This window comes from Poecile atricapillus, chromosome 33 (genome assembly GCF_030490865.1).
Source record: "Poecile atricapillus isolate bPoeAtr1 chromosome 33, bPoeAtr1.hap1, whole genome shotgun sequence".
Lineage (NCBI taxonomy): Eukaryota > Metazoa > Chordata > Aves > Passeriformes > Paridae > Poecile > Poecile atricapillus.
In genome coordinates this window covers 2,042,684-2,062,361 of record NC_081281.1, presented here as the reverse complement: position 1 = coordinate 2,062,361, position 19,678 = coordinate 2,042,684, and the positions used below count along the sequence as shown (strand labels likewise).

Genomic DNA, 19,678 nt, shown 5'->3' with positions numbered 1-19,678 from the left:
TGCCCCCCCCACCCCACCCCCCTGGGTTAGTAACTAAACCTGAACCCCAAAAATCCCTCCCCACCCCCCCCCCCCGCCCAGTTTGGGGCTTCTCCCTCCCAGTTTGGTACTGGGAGGGACTGGGAGGACCCCCCCCACCTCAAAAATTTTGGGGGGGGGCAGCCAGAATGCCCAAATTTAAAAAAATGGGAATTTTGGGTTTTTTTCCCCAATTTTAGGGGCATTTCTTGCTTCCCACCACCCCCCAAAATGCAAATTTTGGGAGTTTTCCTCAATTTTGGGTTTTTTTCCCCAATTTTGGGGGGTCACAGTTTGCTGGTCCCCTCCAAAAATGGGAATTTTGGGGATTTTTCCTCAATTTTGGGGGGGTTACCACTTTCAGCCTCCCCCCTAAAAAGGGATTTGGGGGGTCACCACTTCCTGTCCCCCCAAAAATGGGATTTTGGGGGATTTCCTCAATTTTGGGGGTTTTTCCTCAATTTTGGGGGTCACAACTTTCTCACCCTCCAAAAAATGTGAATTTTGGGGTTTTTTTCCCCCCAATTTTGGGGGGGTCACCACTTCCCCTCCCCCCCCAAAAATGGGAATTTAGGATTTTTTCCCCAATTTTGGGGGGGGGTCACCACTCTCTGTCCCCTCCCCCCTCCTTTTTGTCACCTCCTTGTCCCTCCTGCCCTTCCCGGGGGGGCCGAGACCCCCCCCAAAATCAACCCCGACCTCAGCGACCTCCCGACCTCCCCCAGCCCTCCTGTGCCCCCCCCCCCAAAATTTGGGGGGGGGGGTCCCGGTGCTTGTGACCCCCCCAAAATTGAGGTGAGGGGTCTCAAATATCTGTGACCCCCCCAAATTGGGGTGGGGGGAGGGGTCCCAATGTTTGTGACCCCCCCCTCCCCAAATTACCCCCCCAAAATTGGGGTGGGGGGTCCCAGGAATTGTGACCCCCCCCCTCATTTTATTCCCTGGAATTGGGGTTGGGGGGATCCTGGTGCTTGTGACCCCCCCCCCAAATTTTGTTGGGGGGGGGTCTCAGTCCCTGTCACTCCCCCCCGTGACCCCCCCCTCAAATTAGGGAAGGAATTTGGGGAATTTGGGGTGGGGGGAGGGGGGCTCCCAGTACTTTTGACCCCCTTAAATTGGGCTGGGGGGGGAGGGGGTGGGTGGTCCCATTTTTTATGCCCCCCCCAACTTAAATTGGGGAGGGGTCCCCATCCTTCCCCCCCCCCCGGTAGAGGTTGGTTTTTTTGGGGGGGGGGGGTCCCATGGAATTTCCCTTCCCCAATTCCCCCTCCCCATCTGGGGGGGGTTTAAGACGTTCTTGGTGCCCCTCCCCTCCCCTGAGCCCCCCCCCCCAGGGGGTGAAAATTGGGGAGGGGGCTCTGGGGGGGGTTTTGGGGGGGCTCCTCCTGCAGCTCAGGCCTTTTTTGGGGGGGGGGCCAGTTTGATGATCTCCTCCTCCGAGGGCTGCCGGATGATGTCTGGGGGGGGGGACACGGGGGGGTCAGGGGGCTATGGGGTGGGGTTGTCTCCCCTCCCCCACAGAGCCCCCAACCCTTCCTGGGGGTCTCCAACCCTTCCTGGGGTCCCCAATCCTGCCCGGGGGTCTCCAACCCTTCCTGGGGGTCTCCAACCCTTCCTGGGGGTCCCCAACCCTGCCCGGGGGTCCCCAACCCTTCCTGGGGGGTCCCCAACCCTTCCTGAGGGTCTCCAACCCTGCCCGGGGGTCTCCAGCCCTTCCTGAGGGTCTCCAGCCCTTCCCGAGGGTCTCCAGCCCTTCCGAGGGTCTCCAACTCTTCCTGGGGGTCTCCAGCCCTTTTTGGGGGTCCTCAACCCTGTCCAGGGGTCTCCAACCCTTCCTGAGGGTCTCCAGCCCTTCCTGGGGTTCTCCAGCCCTTCCCGAGGGTCTCCAGCCCTTCCTGGGGGTCCCCAACCCTGCTTGGGGTCCCCAATCCTGCCCGGGGGTCTCCAGCCCTTCCTGAGGGGGTCTTTACCCCCCCTTGGCATCCCTGTCACAGCCTGGGGATAATGGGTGGGGGTCTCCAACCCTTCCCGGGGATATTGGGTTAACTGGGGGTCCCCGGGTGTCCTGGGGGTCCCCAGCTGTCCCTGTCCCCAGCTGTCCCTGGGGTCCCTGGCTGTCCCTGGGGGTCCCCGTCTGTCCCCTCTCCCGTTTATTTTGGGAGGGGTCTCACCCTTGTACTTCTTGGCGCTGGGGATGCGCGTGAGCTTCGTGTCCACCTCGTCCTCCTCGGAGATCTTGAGCACCTGCGTGCGGTACTGGACAACCTTGGTCAGCAGGTCCGGCCGGCGGGAGATCTCGAAGATGTGCTCGATGTAGACAGGTTGTCTGTGACACGGGGACAGCGCGGGGACAGCGCGGGGACACACAGGGGACACACAGGGGACACACACGGGACACACACGGGACACGTGCTGGGCTCGGGCCACCCGCGCTGCGGCCACCGGGGCCCAGAGGGGACGGGAGTGGGGACAGGGATGGGGACAGGGATGGGGACAGGGACAGGAATGGGACAGGGATGGGGACAGGGACGGGGACAGGGATGGGGACATGGGAGGGACAGGATGAGGACAGGGGACAGAGACAGGATGAGGATGAGGACGGGAGGGACAGGATGGGGACAGGGAGGGACAGGCTGGGGACAGGGACAGGATCGGGACGGGAGGGGGACAGGATGAGGAAGGGACAGGGATGGGAATGGGGACAGGGACAGGGGACAGGGACAGGAACCAGGAAAGGGGAGGGGGGACACTGGGGCGGGGATTAGGAGGAGGGACAAGAACTGGGAGAGGGGACTGGGAAAGGGCACGGGCGATGGGGACAGGGACTGGGATTGGGGACAGGAACCGGGAGAGGAGACGGGGAGAGGGGACAGGACTGGGGACAGGGAGAGGGGACAGGAACCGGGAGAGGGGACAGGTACTGGGAGAGGGGACAGGGACTGGATTGGGGACAGGGACCGGGAGAGGAGACAGAGAGAGGGGACAGGGACTGGGATTGGGGACAGGGACTGTGACAGGGCTCAGGGGACCGGGATGGGGACCAGCCCAAGGCTGGAGCAGCCCCGGGGCACGGGGAGGGGACAGTGCCGGTGGCACGGGTGTCCCCGGGTCACGGGGAGGGGATAGTGCCGGTGGCACGGGGTGTCCCCGGGGCACGGGGAGGGGACAGTGCCGGTGGCAACGGGTGTCCCCGGGGCACGGGGAGGGGACAGTGCCGGTGGCACGGGGTGTCCCCGGGTCACACCTCGGTCCAGTTTGCTGTGGCGCTCCAGGAAGGCGAACCAGTGGTGGCCGGTGGCGATGGCGTCCCCCTCCCCGCTGGGGATGTCCTCGCGACACGCGGACTTGAGCTGCTCCAGGTCCTCGGCCGTGATGTTCTGGGCCAGCTCCTCCAGCAGACTGCGGTACTCGGCCATGGCTGGGACACAGGGGACAGAGGGGACATCAGGGACATGGCTGGGGACACAGGGACAGAGGGGACATCAGGGACATGGCTGGGGACACAGGGACATGGCTGGGGACAGCAGGGGACACGGGATATCAGGGACATGGCTGGGACAGCAGGGACATGGCTGGGGACAGCAGGGGACCACGGGACATCAGGGACATGGCTGGGGACACAGGGACATGGCTGGGGACAGCAGGGACATGCTGGGGACATCAGGGACATGGCTGGGGACAGCAGGGACAGGGACATCAGGGACATGAGGGACGTGGCTGTTCTGGGCCAGCTCCTCCAGCAGACTGCGGTGCTTGGCTGGGGACATCAGGGACATCAAGGACATGGGGTATGGGGACACTTGGGGACATGGGGGACACAGGACTTGGCCATGGCTGGTGAACAGGGGACACATGGGACATCAGGGACATGGGGGACACAGTGTGAGGGACAGGGGACATGGCCATGGGTGACAGGAGTGACACGGGATGGAGCTGTGTATGACGTGAGTGCTCCTGCTCTCAGCCACACGAGGGACAGGGGACTCAGCCACCTGTGTCACCAGTGTCACCCAGTGTCCCCAGTGTCCCCAGCCTCGGCCACTGGTGCCAGGTCCAGCCCCGGCCTCTGCCACCATCACAAATGTCACAATGTCCCCAGACTCAGTCACTCATGTCACGAGTGTCCTGGGCTCAGTCCCCGGTGCCAGCCCAGCCCCAGCCTCAGCCAGTGGTGTCACAACTGTCCCCAGCCTCAGCCACAAGTGTCACCGGTGTCCCCAGCCTCAGGCACAGATGTCACCAGTGTCCCCAACCTCAGTCCCTGGTGTCACAACTGTCCCCAGCCTCAGTCCCTGGTGTCACTGGTGTCCCTGCCTCAGTCCCCGGTGTCACCGGTGTCCCTGCCTCAATCCCCGGTGTCACCGGTGTCCCCAGCCTCAGCCACAGCTGTCACCAGTGCCCCTGGACTCAGCCACTGGTGTCATGAGTGTCCCAAACTCAGCTGCTCAAGTCACAACTGTCCCAAACCTCAGTCCCTGGTGTCACCGGTGTCCCCAGCCCCAGTCCCTGGTGTCACCGGTGTCCCCCAGCCCCAGTCCCTGGTGTCACCGTGTCCCTGGACTCAGTCCCTGGTGTCACCGGTGTCCCCAGCCCCAGTCCCTGGTGTCACCGGTGCCCTGGACTCAGTCCCTGGTGTCACCGGTGTCCCCAGCCCCAGTCCCTGGTGTCACCAGTGTCCCCAGCCCCAGTCCCCGCTGTCACCGCGTCCCCGGGCTCAGTCCCGGTGCCAGCCCAGCCCCCGGCCGTGACTCATGTGACGCTCACGGGATGTGACAGGGACCGAGCAGGGACCGACGGCGGCTGCTCCGTGTCCCCCCCGTGTCCCCCCCCGCTGCTGCCACCACCCAGTGCGGGGGGGGGCTCGCACAGCCCCTCCCCGACTCCCCCTTTGCACGGGGCTGTTGGCACGCGCACCCCAAATTCTCACTGACCCCCCCTTTACACACTCACCCCAAATTCACTGACCCCCCCTTTGCACGGGGCTGTTTGCACACGCACCCCAAATTCCCACTGACCCCCCCTTTACACACTCACCCCAAATTCACTGACCCCCCCTTTGCACACTCACCCCAAATTCACTGACCCCCCCTTTGCACACCCCAAATTCACTGACCCCCCCTTTGCACACCCCAAATTCCCACTGACCCCCCCTTTACACACTCACCCCAAATTCACTGACCCCCCCTTTGCACACTCACCCCAAATTCCCACTGACCCCCCCTTTGCACACCCCAAATTCCCACTGACCCCCCCTTTGCACACCCCAAATTCCCACTGACCCCCCCTTTGCACACTCACCCCAAATTCACTGACCCCCCCCGCCCCCCGCGCTCTGTGGGGGGGTCTCAGCCGTGGCTGGGGTGGGGGGGGGGGTCACTGTCCCCCCTCTCCCGCCGGTCCCCGTTGCCATGGCGACGCCGCCACCCACGCAGGGATGCGGTTGCCACGGCAACGCATCACCCGCCCGCCCCTCCCCCCCCCCCCATCCCGCACCTTTGGGGGAGGGGGGGGGGGCGGTGTGGGGGTCTCGCGGACCCCACGGACACGCGGGGGGGGGTCACAGGTGGCGTTGTTGGGGGGGGGAGGGGACACACACACGGTCACGTCGCTGTCCCCACCCCCCCCGTGACTACTCCCGTAAACAACCCCCCCACACACGCCCCCCCCCCCCGCCCCCCCACTCGTGACTGTGCTTGGTAAACACCCCCCCTCCCCCCCACACGTGAGACCCCCCCCAGCCCCTCCTCCCACGCCCCCCCCCAGGAACAGACGCTCCCCCCCACGCCCCCCCCCACGCACAGACGCGTCCCCCCCCCCACCCCCCCCCCACGCTCCTCTCCAATAACAAACCCTCCCCCCACTCACGGACCCTCCCCCCACTCACGGACCCTCCCCCCACTCACGGACCCCCCCCCCACTCACGGACCCTCCCCCCCCCAAACACTCCCCCCACTCACTGACCCTCCCCCCACGCACAAACCCTCCCCCCCCCCCAAAAGGCACAGACGCTCCCCCACGCTGCCCCCCCCCCATAACAAACCCCTCCCCCCCCACTCGCAGCCCCTCCCCCCCCGCGTGTCCGAGCGCGCGGCCCCTTTAAGGCCGCCGATGACTCAGCCCCGGCCGGACACGGGGCCTTCCGCCGGGGGGGGGGCGGGGACCGGGACCCCCCCCCTCCCTCCGCTCCTCCGGCCCCTCCCGCGTTCCCAGGCCCGGCCCGGGCCCCCCCCGCGCCCATTCCCGCGGGGAATCCGCCAGGAAAAGGAGCGGGATGGGAAAACGGGGGGGGGGGGAAATACCCGCGACCCCCCTCCCCCCCCCCCCGCCGTGGGACCCCCCCCGCCCCATTCACGTTTCTCATGCAAAGCAACTCATGAATATTCACGAGGGGCGTGGCCCCGCGGGGGCCCATTCACTTGGGCGGGCGGGGGGCTCGGGGGGCTCGGGGGGTTCGTCCTGGGTGAGGGGGGGGGCAGGACACGGGTGGGACGGTCCCCTCCCCCCTTTGTGTCCCCCGTGGGGGGGGTCTGGGGGGCGCCGATCCCGTCCCATGCCCACCCCCCCCACCCCCACCCCGCTTGTTTTTGGGGTGGGTGGGGAGAGCGGGACGAGGGGGAGGGTCCCCCACGAGCCCCCCCCCCGCCCCCTCCCCACGCAGCGTGGGGACAAGGGGCCCTTTGTGGCTCGGGGAGCGGCGCGGCCGCCTCCGGCCCCCCCCGGGCCCCCCCGGAATGCGAATCACGGCTCCGGCCCCACGGCCACGGCCTCGGCCCCACTGTCCGGTCCCACTGTCCGGCCCCACTGTCCGGTCCCCACGGTCACTCTCCAGCCCCACGGTCACTCTCCAGCCCCACGGCCACTCTCCGGCCCCTCCGTGTCCCCCCCCGTGGGCCCCGCCCTGCCCCACGGCCACCGCCACCCTCCTGCCCCGCTGTCCCCTCGGTGTCGCGAGGGTCCCACGCGTGTGGCGGGGGTCCCGCCCTGCCCCGGCGGCCGCAGCATCCCCGCGCACATCTGGGGCACAGCTGGGGCACAGCTGGGGCACAGCTGGGCGCGATCCTTCCCCTCTCCCGTGCCTCAGTTTCCCCACGCGGGGCCGCTCCGTGGGACGGGGCACGGGTGGGGTGGGGGGCGATGAGTCCTGGGACCCCCGCCCCCCTCCCCACGTCCCCTCCCCGTTCCTTTCCCGGGCCCCCGCCCCGTCCCGGAGCGGAGACGCGGAAGCGGCGGCGTCTCCCGCGGCCCAGTTTGGGACCAGTTTGGCCCCAGTTTGGCCCCGCCGGCGGCGCGTGACCGCCTCAGGAGCCCCTTCCCCACCCGCGTGTCCCCCCCGCGATGTCCCCAAACCCGGGGGGGGGAGGTCAGGGGGGGTGAGGGGGGGGGTCAGCCCGTCCCGGGGGATGCGGTGGCATCGCCGGTACTGGGCGGTACTGGGAGCACTGGGTGGCACCGCGGGGACGGGACGTGCGGCCCGGGGGGACCGCGGTGACATCGCCGGGGGGACACGGGGGGGACACGGGGGGGGACACTGGTGGGGATGGGGGTCCCGCTGTCACCGCGGGGGGGGGACGGGGGGAAGGACCCGGTGTCCCGCGTGGGGACTGGGACGGGGGGGGTGGGACGGGACCGGGATGGGGACAGGGACAGGGATGGGGACAGGGATGGGGACAGGGACGGGGACAGGGACAGGGACAGGGACGGGGGGGATGGCGGGTCCCGCGTCCCGCGTGGGGACCGGGAGCCACCGAGTGTCCCCCCCCCGCCACAGCGTGTCACAGGGACAGGGACGGGGGGGATGGCGGGTCCCGCGTCCCGCGTGGGGACCGGGAGCCACCGAGTGTCCCCCCCCCGCCACAGCGTGTCACGGGTTCGAGCCCCCCCGGCAGCGAAAGGGGAAGTGAAAGGGGGGGGATGGGGGGCACCGGGGGACCCTGTCCGGGACCACCGCCACCATTAACTCCTTCCTGCCCGCCCGGGGGGGGCATGACGGGAGCGGGGGGGATGCTCTGCCGGGCGGGGGGGGTCACACAGAGCCGGGGGAGCCATCACCGCGGTTCCGGGGCCGCTGGAGCGCACCGGGAGCGGCTCCGGGAGCGGCCCCGGCAGCGGATGGAGGCGGCGGCCGCGGGGTCCATCCGGTGCCGGTGCGGCCGACGGAGCCGCTGGCGGGGCCGGGGGTCGCTCGGTGGCTCCGGGCCCCCCTCCCCGGCCGCACTTACCGGCCGCGGGCGCTGCCGGTGCCGGTGCCGCTGCCGCCGCTCGGCTCTCGGTGCCGCCGCTCGGAGCGGGGGTGGGCGGGGCCTAACGGGGCGGGGTCGGAGGGGGCGGGGCCTGGAGGGGCGGGGTCGGTGGGGAGGAGCCGCCCCATCCTCATCCCCCTCCCTCGGGTCCCCGCGGCCGAGATTTGGGGTCCCCGCGGGGGGGACGTTCACACACGGCTCCAGGAGGGGATCTGGAGGGGGGATCCGATACTGGGATCCAGCAGTGGGATCTGGAGCGGGGATCCCACTCTGGGATCGAGCACTGGGACCCCACATTGGCACCCCTCCCGTATTGGGATCGGGCACTGGATCTGGAGGGGGGATCCCCCACTGGGATCTGGAGCAGGGATCCCACTCTGGGATCAGGCACTGGATCTGGAGTGGGGATCCCACTCTGGGGTCTGGTATTGGGATCCCCCACTGGGATCTGTCACTGGGATCTGGAGCAGGGATCCCACTCTGGGGTCCTGCACTGGGTCTGGTATTGGGATCCCCCACTGGGATCTGGCACTGGATCTGGAGCAGGGATCCCACACTGGGATTTGGCACAGGGATCTCATGTGGGGATCCTGCCCAGGGATCTGTCTCGGGGATCAGGGGCTCTCACAGGGTGGATCTCCTCTGGGAATCTTGCCCAAGGGATCTCGTGCAGGGATCTTTTACAGAGGATCTGGCACAGGGATGTGGCACTGGGATCCCACACAGGGATCTTGTCTGGAGGATCTGGCACAGGGATCCGCTGTGGGGAATCTCATACAGGGATCCCACGTGAGGGATCTCCCACGGGGATCATGCCCAGGGGAATATCACAGGGGGATCTGGCAAAGGGATCCAGCACAGGGATCTCGTGTGGAGAGGTGGCAGGGGGGTCTTGTCTGGGGGATTCTCCCGTGGGGGAAAATCCGATGGGAATCTCATAGGGGGGGATCTTGCACTGGGATCTCGTACAGGGATCTCCCATGGGGGAAAATCTGATAGGGAATCTCACAGGGGGATCTCCCATGGGATCTTGCACTGGGAATCTCACAGAGGGAATCCCACACAGGGATCTCCCATGGGGATCTTGCACTGGGATCTCGTACAGGGAATCTCACGCTGGGATCTCATACAGGGATCTCGCACTGGGATCTCGTGCTGGGATCTCGTACAGGGATCTCATGCTGGGATCTTGTACAGGGAATCTCGTGCTGGGATCTCGTACAGGGATCTTGCACTGGATCTTGTACAGGGAATCCTGCACTGGGATCTTGTACAGGGACCTCGTACAGGGATCTCATACAGGGAATCTCATGCTGGGATCTCGCACTGGGATCTCATACAGGGATCTTGCACTGGGATCTCATACAGGGATCTCACGCTGGGATCTCATACAGGGATCTCTCGTACAGGGATCTCGTACAGGGATCTCGTACAGGGATCTCATACAGGGATCTCGTACAGGGAATCTCATGCTGGGATCTCGTACAGGGATCTCGTACAGGGATCTCGTACAGGGATCTCATACAGGGATCTCACGCTGGGATCTTGTGCAGGGAATGCTTCTCAGGGATCTCACCAGGATCTCACATGGAAATCTTGTCTGGGGGATCCCATAAAGGGATCTCAAGGATCTTGCACAGGGATCTCACCCAGCTCCAGGGATTCTCACTGCCCTGGGGACACTCCCTGGGCCTTTGGGGATTTTATGGCCTGGTCACCATCATCATCATCATCATCATCATCATCATCATCATCATCATTGACATCGTCATCATCATCATCATCATCATCATCATCATCATCATCATCATCATCATCATCATCATCATCGACATCATCATCATTGACATCATCATCATCATCATCACCATCATCATCATCATCGACATCATCATTGACATCGTCATTGTTTTCATCATCATTGTCACCATCGTCATCATCATCATCATCAATTTCATCATCATCGTCATCGTCATTGTAATTGTCATCATCTTCATCATTGTCAGGGTCATCATCATCATCATCATCATCATCATTGACATCGTCATTGTTTTCATCATCGTCACCATCATCGTCGTCATCATCATCATCAATTTTGTCATCATCGTCACTGTAATTGTCATCATCTTCATCATTGTCAGTGTTGTCATTGTCATCATCATCTTCATCGTCATCTTCATCATTGTCATGTCATTGTCGTCATTGTCATCATCTTCATCATCGTCATCATCATCATCATCGTCACTGTCATTGTAATTGTCATCATCTTCATCATTGTATCGTCATCATTGTCATCATCGTCATCATTATGAGTCAGCATCATCATCATCATCATCAACTTTATCACCATCATTGTCATCATCGTCATCGTCATCGTCATCATCTTCATCATCATCGTCTTCATCATCATCGTCATCATCATCCTCTTCATCGTCATCGCCATCCCTGTCCCCAGTGTCCCCCTCCAGAACCTCCTCGAGCCACTCCAGGACCTCCTCAGGTCCCGGCAGATCCTCCTCATCCTCCATGTCCAGCCACACGCTGCTGGCCTGGGGACACGGGGGGACATGGGGTGACACTGGGGGACACGGGGGTGACACAGGGGGACACGGGGGGACACGGGGGGACACAGGGTGACATTGGGGTGACACAGGGTGACACTGGAATGACTGGGGTGACATTGAGGTGACACAGAGTGACACTGGATGACACTGGGGTGACACTGGGGTGACACCAGGGTGACAAGGGGGTGACACTGGGGTGACACTGGGGTGACACTGGGTGACATTGGGGTGACACAGGGTGACACAGGTGACACAGTGTGACACTGAGGTGACGGTGACACTGAGGTGACACTGGGGTGACACTGAGGTGACCCTCACATGGTCAGTGCCATTGACCACAGGGGTGACACAGGGTGACACAGGGTGACACTGAGGTGACACAGGGTCACACAGGGTGACACAGGGTGACACTGAGGTGACACGGGTGACACTGGGGTGACACTGAGGTGACCCTCACATGGTCGGTGCCATTGACCACGCCGAGCTGGGGCCGGGACAGGTCGAGGTCGAAGGTGTCCTCCCAGGAGGGGACGAGCTGGGGGAGGGGACACAGGGGACACAGGGGACACAGGGGACACCCCCGTGGGGGAGGGGACACAGGGGACACAGGGGACACAGGGGACACAGGGGTCACCCCCGTGGGGGAGGGGACACAGGGGTCACACCCCATGGGGGAGGGGACACAGGGGTCACCCCGTGGGGGAGGGGACACAGGGGTCACACCCCATGGGGGGAGGGGACACAGGGGTCACACCCCATGGGGGAGGGGACACAGGTGTCACACCCTGTCCGGGGGTTGTCCCCATCCCCCGGGGGGGGGTCTGGTACCATCGGGAAATCATCGGGATCGATCCACAGGATTCTGAACTCGGGATTGTCCCTCTTGTCCCGGGCCACCTCCTTCAGGATCTCCAGGAACTCGAACCCGTCTGGGGGGGGGTCAGGGGGGGTTCAGGGGGGGGTGGGATCCCCCCCGGGACCCCCCAATTCCCTTCCCGTCCTCCCCTCACCGGGATCATCCCCCTCGGCAAAGGCCACGATGTGGGTCCCATCCCAAAGGTCCTCCTGGGGGGACACGGGGGGGTCACGGTGACGTGGGGTGTCCCCCTGAGTGTCCCCTGAGTGTCCCCCGAGTGTCCCCCGAGTGTCCCCCGAGTGTCCCCCGAGTTTTGGGGGTCACCGGGGTGGGGGTGGCGGGACCCCCGCACTCACCCAGTTCCGGGACGTGCTCTGAGCTTTGAGTTTCTGCAGAGTGGCCCTGGGGGGTTTGGGGGGGGGGGGGGTGTGAGGGGCACCCCAAAATCAGATCCCCCCCTCCCCTCCCCCCCCAGGAGCCGCTGCCCCCCTCCCCCCCCCCCCCCCGGGTGCTGCTGCGGGGGGGCTCAAATTGGGGGTTTGGGGAGGGGCAGAAGAGCTGGGAATGGGGAGGGGGTGACAGGGACGAGCACCCCCGGGTCCCCCCCGTGTCACCGCTCGGGGGGGGGCCCGGAGGGTCCCCGATGTCCCTCGGGATTGAGGCCGCGGCGGGGGGAGGGGGGGGATGATCCGGGGGGGATTAAAACTGCGGGAATCTCCCAGCAGCACCCGCGGCTTTAACCCTGCCCGGCTCGGGGGGGCTCGGCCGCGCCCCCTCCCCCTCCCCCGGGACCCCCGAGCCCCCCCCCGGGCAGAGCAGACCCCCCCAAACCAGCGGGGTCACCCCCGGGGCCACCGTGGGAAAAGGGGGGTGAGGGGAGATGGGGGGGGGGTGAGGATCCTCTGTCCCCATGGCAACGGGATCCCCATGGTAACCGTCTCCCGTGGCAACCACTTCCCTTGGCAACCATTGCCCGTGGCAACCATTGCCCGTGGCAACCTGTCCCCATGGCAACCGCATCCCCATGGCAACCGGTCCTCATGGTGACCTGTCCCCACGGCAACCTGTCCCCATGGCAACCGCATCCTCATGGCAACCTGTCCCCACGGCAACCTGTCCCCATGGCAACCTGTCCCCATGGCAACCGCATCCTCATGGCAACCGGTCCTCATGGCAACCATCACCCAGGGCAACCACATCTCCATGGCAACCATCATCCCATAGAAACCTCCGCCCATGGCAACCACATCCCCATGGCAACCACACCCCCATGACAACCACACCCCCATGACAACCAGCCCCCATGGCAACCATCACCCAGGGCAACCATCACCCAGGGCAACCACATCCCCATGGCAACAGCATCCCCGTGGCAACCATCACCCCATAGAGACTTCCTCCCACAGCAGCCTGTCCCCATGGCAACAATCACCCAGGGCAACCATCACCCTATAGAGCCCTCCTTCCCTAGCAACCACATCCCCATGGCAACCTGTCCCCATGGCAACCTGTCCCCATGGCAACCGCATCCTCATGGCAACCGGTCCTCATGGCAACCATCACCCAGTGCAACCACATCCCATTGAGACCTCCTCCCATGGCAACCACATCCCCATAGCAACCGTCTCCTCTCAGCATCCCATCTCCATGACAACCTCCCGGGTTCCCCAGGACCCCCGATTTGGGGGGGGGTCCCCGTTCCCCACCGTTTGCTGCTCTCCACGAAGGCCTCGAGCCCGTGGGGGTCCCCGGGGTCCCCCCGAAAGCTCCGGGGCTGCTCCAGGAAGGGCTCGAAGAGATGGAGCTGGTTCAGCCCCAGTTCCCAATTCCCAGTTCCCAATTCCCAGCTCCCAATTCCCAGCACCCAATTCCCAGTTCCCAATCCCCAATCCCCAATCCCCAATCCCCAATCTCCAATTCCCAGTTCCCAATCCCAAATTCCCAGTTCTCAATCCCCAAATTCCCAGTTCCCAGTTCCCAATTCCCAATCCCCAGTTCCCAATCCCCAAATTCCCAGTTCCCAGTTCCCAATTCCCAATCCCAAATTCCCAATCCCCAATCCCCAATCCCAAATTCCCAATCCCAAATTCCCAGTTTCCAATTCCCAATTCCCAATCCCAAATTCCCAATCCCCAATCCCCAATCCCAAATTCCCAGTTCCCAGTTCCCCATTCCCAATTCCCAATTCCCAATCCCAAATTCCCAATCCCAAATTCCCAATCCCCAATTCCCAATCCCCAATTCCCAGTCCCCAATCCCCAATTCCCAATCCCCAATCCCAAATCCCCAGTTCCCAATTCCCAAATTCCCAGTTCTCAATCCCCAAATTCCCAGTTCCCAATTCCCAATTCCCAATCCCAAATTCCCAATCCCAAATTCCCGTTCCCCACCGTTTGCTGCTCTCCACGAAGGCCTCGATCCCGTGGGGGTCCCCGGGGTCCCCCCGGAAGCTCCGGGGCTGCTCCAGGAAGGGCTCGAAGAGGTGGAGCTGGTTCAGCCCCAGCCGCAGCTCCTGCGCCGCCTGCAACGGGGGATTGGGGATTTTGGGGGGTTTTGGGGGTTTTTTTTGGGATTTGGGGATTTTGGGGTTTTTTTGGGATTTGGGGATTTTGGGGGGATTTTGGGATTTGGGGGGATTTTTGGGATTTGGGGATTTTGGGGGGTTTTTGGGATTTAGGGGGGTTTTGGGGATTTGGGGATTTTGGGGTTTTTGGGATTTGAGGATTTTGGGGGGTTTTTGGGATTTGGGGATTTTGGGGGGATTTTGGGGATTTTGGGGGTTTTTTGGGATTTGGGGATTTTGGGGTTTTTTTGGGATTTGGGGATTTTGGGGTTTTTGGGATTTGAGGATTTTGGGGGGTTTTTGGGATTTGGGGGGATTTTTGGGATTTGGGGATTTTGGGGGGATTTTGGGGATTTTGGGGTTTTTTTGGGATTTGGGGATTTTGGGTTTTTTTTGGGATTTGGGGATTTTGGGGTTTTTGGGATTTGAGGATTTTGGGGGGGTTTTGGGATTTGGGGGGATTTTTGGGATTTGGGGATTTGGGGGGGTTTTGGGGATTTGGGGATTTTGGGGTTTTTTTGGGATTTGGGGATTTTGGGGTTTTTTTGGGATTTGGGGATTTTGGGGTTTTTGGGATTTGAGGATTTTGGGGGGTTTTTGGGATTTGGGGGGATTTTTGGGATTTGGGGATTTGGGGGGGTTTTGGGGATTTGGGGATTTTGGGGTTTTTTTGGGATTTGGGGATTTTGGGGTTTTTTTGGGATTTGGGGATTTTGGGGGTTTTTTGGGATTTGGGGATTTTGGGGTTTTTTGGGATTTGGGGGGTCCCAGGGGTCACCCAGCCCACCCCGGTGCTCACCTGGGGGTCGAAGGTGGCGAAGAAGAGGAGGGAGGGGTGGAAGCGCTGGGCAGTGGCGGAGAAGGCCTGGAAGGCTGAGGGGGAATGGGGGAGGAACTGGGAATTGGGGATTGGGAACTGGGAATTGGGAACTGGGAATTGGGAATTGGGAATTGGGGATTGGGGATTGGGAACTGGGAATTGGGAATTAGGAATTGGGAACTGGGAATTGGGAATTGGGGATTGGGAACTGGGAATTGGGGATTGGGAACTGGGAATTGGGAATTGGGAATTGGGAACTGGGAATTGGGAACTGGGAATTGGGGATTGGGAATTGGGGACTGGGAATTGGGAATTGGGGATTGGGAATTGGGAACTGGGAATTGGGAATTAGGAATTGGGAATTGGGAACTGGGAATTGGGAATTGGGAACTGGGAATTGGGGATTGGGAATTGGGGATTGGGAATTGGGGATTGGGAACTGGGAATTGGGGATTGGGAATTGGGGATTGGGGATTGGGAATTGGGAACTGGGAATTGGGGATTGGGAACTGGGAATTGGGGATTGGGAACTGGGAACTGGGAACTGGGAATTGGGGATTGGGAATTGGGAACTGGGAATTGGGAATTGGGAACTGGGAATTGGGAACTGGGAATTGGGGATTGGGGATTGGGGATTGGGAACTGGGGATTGGGGATTGGGAACTGGGAACTGGGAATTGGGAACTGGGAATTGGGGATTGGGAATTGGGGATTGGGGATTGGGAACTGGGAATTGGGAACTGGGAATTGGGGATTGGGGATTGGGAACTGGGAATTGGGGATTGGGAACTGGGAATTGGGGATTGGGAACTGGGAACTGGGAACTGGGAATTGGGGATTGGGGATTGGGAATTTGGGATTGGGAATTGGGGATTGGGAATTGGGGATTGGGAATTGGGAACTGGGAACTGGGAATTGGGAACTGGGAATTGGGAATTGGGGATTGGGAACTGGGGATTGGGAACTGGGAACTGGGAACTGGGAATTGGGAACTGGGAATTGGGAATTGGGAACTGGGAATTGGGAACCGGGGATTGGGAACTGGGAACTGGGAATTGGGGATTGGGAACTGGGAACTGGGAATTGGGAACTGGGAATTGGGAACTGGGAATTGGGAACTGGGAATTGGGGATTGGGAACTGGGAACTGGGAACTGGGAACTGGGAATTTGGGATTGGGGATTGGGGATTGGGAACTGGGGATTGGGGATTGGGGATTGGGGATTGGGGATTGGGAACTGGGAATTGGGGATTGGGGATTGGGAATTGGGAACTGGGGATTGAGAATTGTCACTCAGGTGACACTCAGGTGACACAGGTGACACACAGGTGACACACAGGTGACATTCAGGTGACACAGGTGACACACAGGTGACACTCAGGTGACACACAGGTGACACTCAGGTGACACACAGGTGACACACAGGTGACACTCAGGTGACATAGGTGACACACAGGTGACACACAGGTGACACAGGTGGCACAGGTGACACAGGTGACACTCAGGTGACACAGGGGGTGTCCCCACGCACGCTCCGAGTCCCGTCCCTCGAAGTACCCGATGACTTTGGGCTCCTCCTCGATGTCCCCAAAGGCCCGGAGCTCCTGCCCGGCTGCCACCACCTGCACGGGGGTCCCCAGAGCCTGGGGGTGTCCCGGGGGTCAGGGGGGGCTCTGGGGGTGTCCCGGGGGTCAGGGGGACTCTGGGGGTCTCCCCCGGGGGCTCTGGGGGTGTCCCCGGGGGGCTCTGGGGGTGTTCCCGAGGGTCAGGGGGGCTCTGGGGGTGTCCCCGGGGGGCTCTGGGGGTGTTCCCGAGGGTCAGGGGGGCTCTGGGGGTGTCCCCGGGGGGCTCTGGGGGTGTCCCCGAGGGTCAGGGGGGCTCTGGGGGTGTCCCCGGGGGGCTCTGGGGGTGTCCCCGAGGGTCAGGGGGGCTCTGGGGGTGTCCCCGGGGGGCTCTGGGGGTGTCCCGGAGGTCAGGAGGGGCTCTGGGGGTGTCCCCGAGGGTCAGGGGGGGCTCTGGGGGTGTCCCCGGGGGGCTCTGGGGGTGTCCCCGGGGGGCTCTGGGGGTGTCCCAGGGGTCAGGGGGGCTCTGGGGGTGTCCCCGGGGGCCTCTGGGGGTGTCCCCGGGGGGCTCTGGGGGTGTCCCAGGGGTCAGGGGGGCTCTGGGGGTGTCCCCGGGGGGCTCTGGGGGTGTCCCCGAGGGTCAGGGGGACTCTGGGGGTCTCCCCCGGGGGCTCTGGGGGTGTCCCGGGGGGCTCTGGGGGACCCCCAGAGTCAATTCCCGGCCCTGCTCGGTGTCCACGAGGCCGAAGCCGACCCCGCTCTGCTCCAGCGCCACCCGCGAGGGAGGGGACACGGCTGGGCACGGCTGAGGGACCCCCCGGTGTCACCTCAGTGTCCCCCAGTGTCCCTCAGAACCCCCCGGTGTCCCCCGGTGTCCCCCAGTGTCCCCCCGGTGTCCCCCAGTGTCCCTCAGAACCCCCCGGTGTCCCCCGGTGTCCCCCAGTGTCCCCCCGGTGTCACCCAGTGTCCCTCAGAACCCCCTCCAGTGTCCCCCAGTGACCCCCCGGTGTGCCCCAGTGTCCCCCAGTTCCCTCCCAGTTCCCTCCCAGTGCTCCCAGTGGCTCCAGCTCCCGGGGCCGGTGTCCGGTGTCCCCGGGCCGCCGCCGCAGCGGAGCCAGCACCGGGCAGCGCCGCGAGGTCCCCTCGTGTCCCCTCAGTGCCACCCCCGGAGCTCCCCCAGCTTCCTCCCAGTGCTCCCAGTGATTCCCAGTGCTCCCAGTTCCCTCCCAGTTCCCTCCCAGTTCCCACCCAGTTCCCACCTCCAGCGCCTCCAGCTCCTCGGGCCGGGGTCCGGTGTCCCCGGGGCGCCGCCGCAGCTCCGCGGCCCCCCCGGGACCCCCCGAGACCCCCGGGGACAGAGCCAGCAGAGCCAGGAGCCACCGGCAGGGCCACAGCGGGGACATGGGGACACGGGACAGAGGGACACGGGGACAGAGGGACAGAGGGACAGAGGGACAGGGGACACGGGACAGAGGGACAGAGGGACAGAGGGACACGGGGACAGAGGGACAGAGGGACAGAGGGACACGGGGACAGAGGGAGAGAGGGACAGAGGGATAGAGGGACAGGGGACAGAGGGACAGAGGGACAGAGGGACAGAGGGACACGGGTATGGACACACGGACACCGGGACGGACACACGGACACGGACACGGGGATGGACACACGGACACGGGGACGGACACACGGACACGGGGACGGACACACAGAAGCAGGGGACAGAGGGACAGGCGGGGACGGGGCCCAGGGAGGAGCAGGGACGGACAGAACCAGGGGACAGGAACACCCTGGGGACAGACACACGGACCCTGGGGACAGACCCACGGACCCCGGGGACACACAGCCACACCCCGGGGACACACAGACAGACAGACGGACGGACGGACGGACGTCCCTCCCTGGGCCGGGTGACAGTCGGAGGGTGACGGACGCAGCCCTGGGGACAAGGACGGACACGACCCCCGTGGGGACACGGGGACAGTCACAGCCCCTTCCGGCGCCTCGGGGACAGACGGACACGGTGTCCCCTCCCCGCTGTCCCCTCCCGCTGTCCCCTCCCGGTGTCACCTCCCCGGTGTCCCCTCCCCGCTGTCCCCTCCCCGGTGTCCCCTCCCCGCTGTCCCCTCCCGGTGTCCCCTCCCCACTGTCACCTCCCGGTGTCCCCTCCCCGCTGTCCCCTCCCGGTGTCCCCTCCCGGTGTCCCCTCCCCGCTGTCCCCTCCCCGGTGTCCCCTCCCCGCTGTCACCTCCCCGCTGTCACCTCCTCGGTGTCCCCTCCCCACTGTCCCCTCCCCGCTGTCACCTCCCGGTGTCACCTCCCGATGTCCCCTCCCCGCTGTCCCCTCCCCGGTGTCCCCTCCCCGCTGTCCCCTCCCGGTGTCCCCTCCCGGTGTCCCCTCCCCGGTGTCCCCTCCCCGGTGTCCCCTCCTCGGTGTCCCCTCCCCGCTGTCCCCTCCCCGGTGTCCCCTCCCCGCTGTCACCTCCCCGCTGTCACCTCCTCGGTGTCCCCTCCCCACTGTCCCCTCCCCGCTGTCACCTCCCGGTGTCCCCTCCCGGTGTCCCCTCCCCGGTGTCACCTCCCCGGTGTCCCCTCCCCGCTGTCACCGCCCCGCCCCCCCGTGTGCCCCCCCCCGGCTCGGGGGTGTCCTGAGGGGTCCCAGGGGCTCAGCCAGACCCCCCCAAGTGTCCCCAAGTGTCCCCAAGTGTCCCCTGGGTGTCCCCTGGGTGTCCCCAAGTGTCCCCCCCGCTTCCAGCCCCGCTCCAGCTCCGGACTGAGCCGGGAAAGAGGAACCGGGGGGGGGGGAAAATCTGGGAGTTTGGGGGAAATTCGGGGAAATTTGGGGAGAAATTTGGATGGAATTTGGGGGGAATTCGGGAGGAATTTGGAGGAAATTTGGGAGAAATTTGGGGGGATTTGGGGAGAAATTTGGGGAGAAATTCGGGGGAAATTCGGGGGGAATTTGAGGGAAATTTGGGAGAAATTCGGGGGGAATTCGGGGGGGATTCGGGAAGAAATTCGGGGGGAATTTGGGGGTTCATGGAGGCTCTGGGTGGGA

General features: G+C 64.0%; 3 protein-coding genes across 3 annotated transcripts; 1 reads left to right on the top strand and 2 right to left on the bottom strand.

Annotated features, from left to right (window-relative positions):
• Positions 1-1,314: 1,314 nt before the first annotated feature.
• Positions 1,315-3,455, bottom strand: LOC131590398 (astrocytic phosphoprotein PEA-15-like). The gene is given in 4 exon segments (XM_058860438.1): positions 1,315-1,475; positions 2,190-2,336; positions 2,339-2,344; positions 3,263-3,455. Coding segments are annotated over 4 exon segments (390 nt in total). The 5' UTR covers positions 3,435-3,455; the 3' UTR covers positions 1,315-1,410.
• A 6-nt stretch (positions 3,456-3,461) lies between these two features.
• Positions 3,462-4,852, top strand: LOC131590373 (keratinocyte proline-rich protein-like). Its single transcript, XM_058860401.1, has 2 exons — positions 3,462-4,373; positions 4,405-4,852. The coding sequence occupies exons 1-2, from the start codon at positions 3,471-3,473 to the stop codon at positions 4,789-4,791; spliced, it is 1,290 nt and encodes a 429-aa protein (XP_058716384.1). The 5' UTR covers positions 3,462-3,470; the 3' UTR covers positions 4,792-4,852.
• Positions 4,853-10,564: 5,712 nt separating this feature from the next.
• LOC131590400 (calsequestrin-1-like) lies at positions 10,565-18,027 on the bottom strand. The gene is made up of 9 exons (XM_058860443.1): positions 17,883-18,027; positions 16,593-16,704; positions 15,041-15,114; positions 14,069-14,199; positions 12,035-12,080; positions 11,833-11,887; positions 11,651-11,751; positions 11,280-11,357; positions 10,565-10,807 (listed from the first exon to the last, which is right to left on the bottom strand). The coding sequence occupies exons 1-9, from the start codon at positions 18,024-18,026 to the stop codon at positions 10,565-10,567; spliced, it is 984 nt and encodes a 327-aa protein (XP_058716426.1). The 5' UTR covers position 18,027.
• Positions 18,028-19,678: the final 1,651 nt, after the last annotated feature.

Coding starts and splice junctions, on each gene's coding strand:
- LOC131590373 (XM_058860401.1), top strand. CDS start 3,471: ATGGCTGGGGACACAGGGACAGAGGGGACATCAGGGACATGGCTGGGG. Junction 4,374..4,404: donor TGTCCCTGCCTCAATCCCCG/GTGTCACCGGTG, acceptor CCTCAGCCACAG/CTGTCACCAGTGCCCCTGGA.
- LOC131590400 (XM_058860443.1), bottom strand. CDS start 18,026: ATGTCCCCGCTGTGGCCCTGCCGGTGGCTCCTGGCTCTGCTGGCTCTG. Junction 14,200..15,040: donor TCGCCACCTTCGACCCCCAG/GTGAGCACCGGG, acceptor CCCCCGTTGCAG/GCGGCGCAGGAGCTGCGGCT. Junction 10,808..11,279: donor TGGTCAATGGCACCGACCAT/GTGAGGGTCACC, acceptor CCGTGTCCCCAG/GCCAGCAGCGTGTGGCTGGA.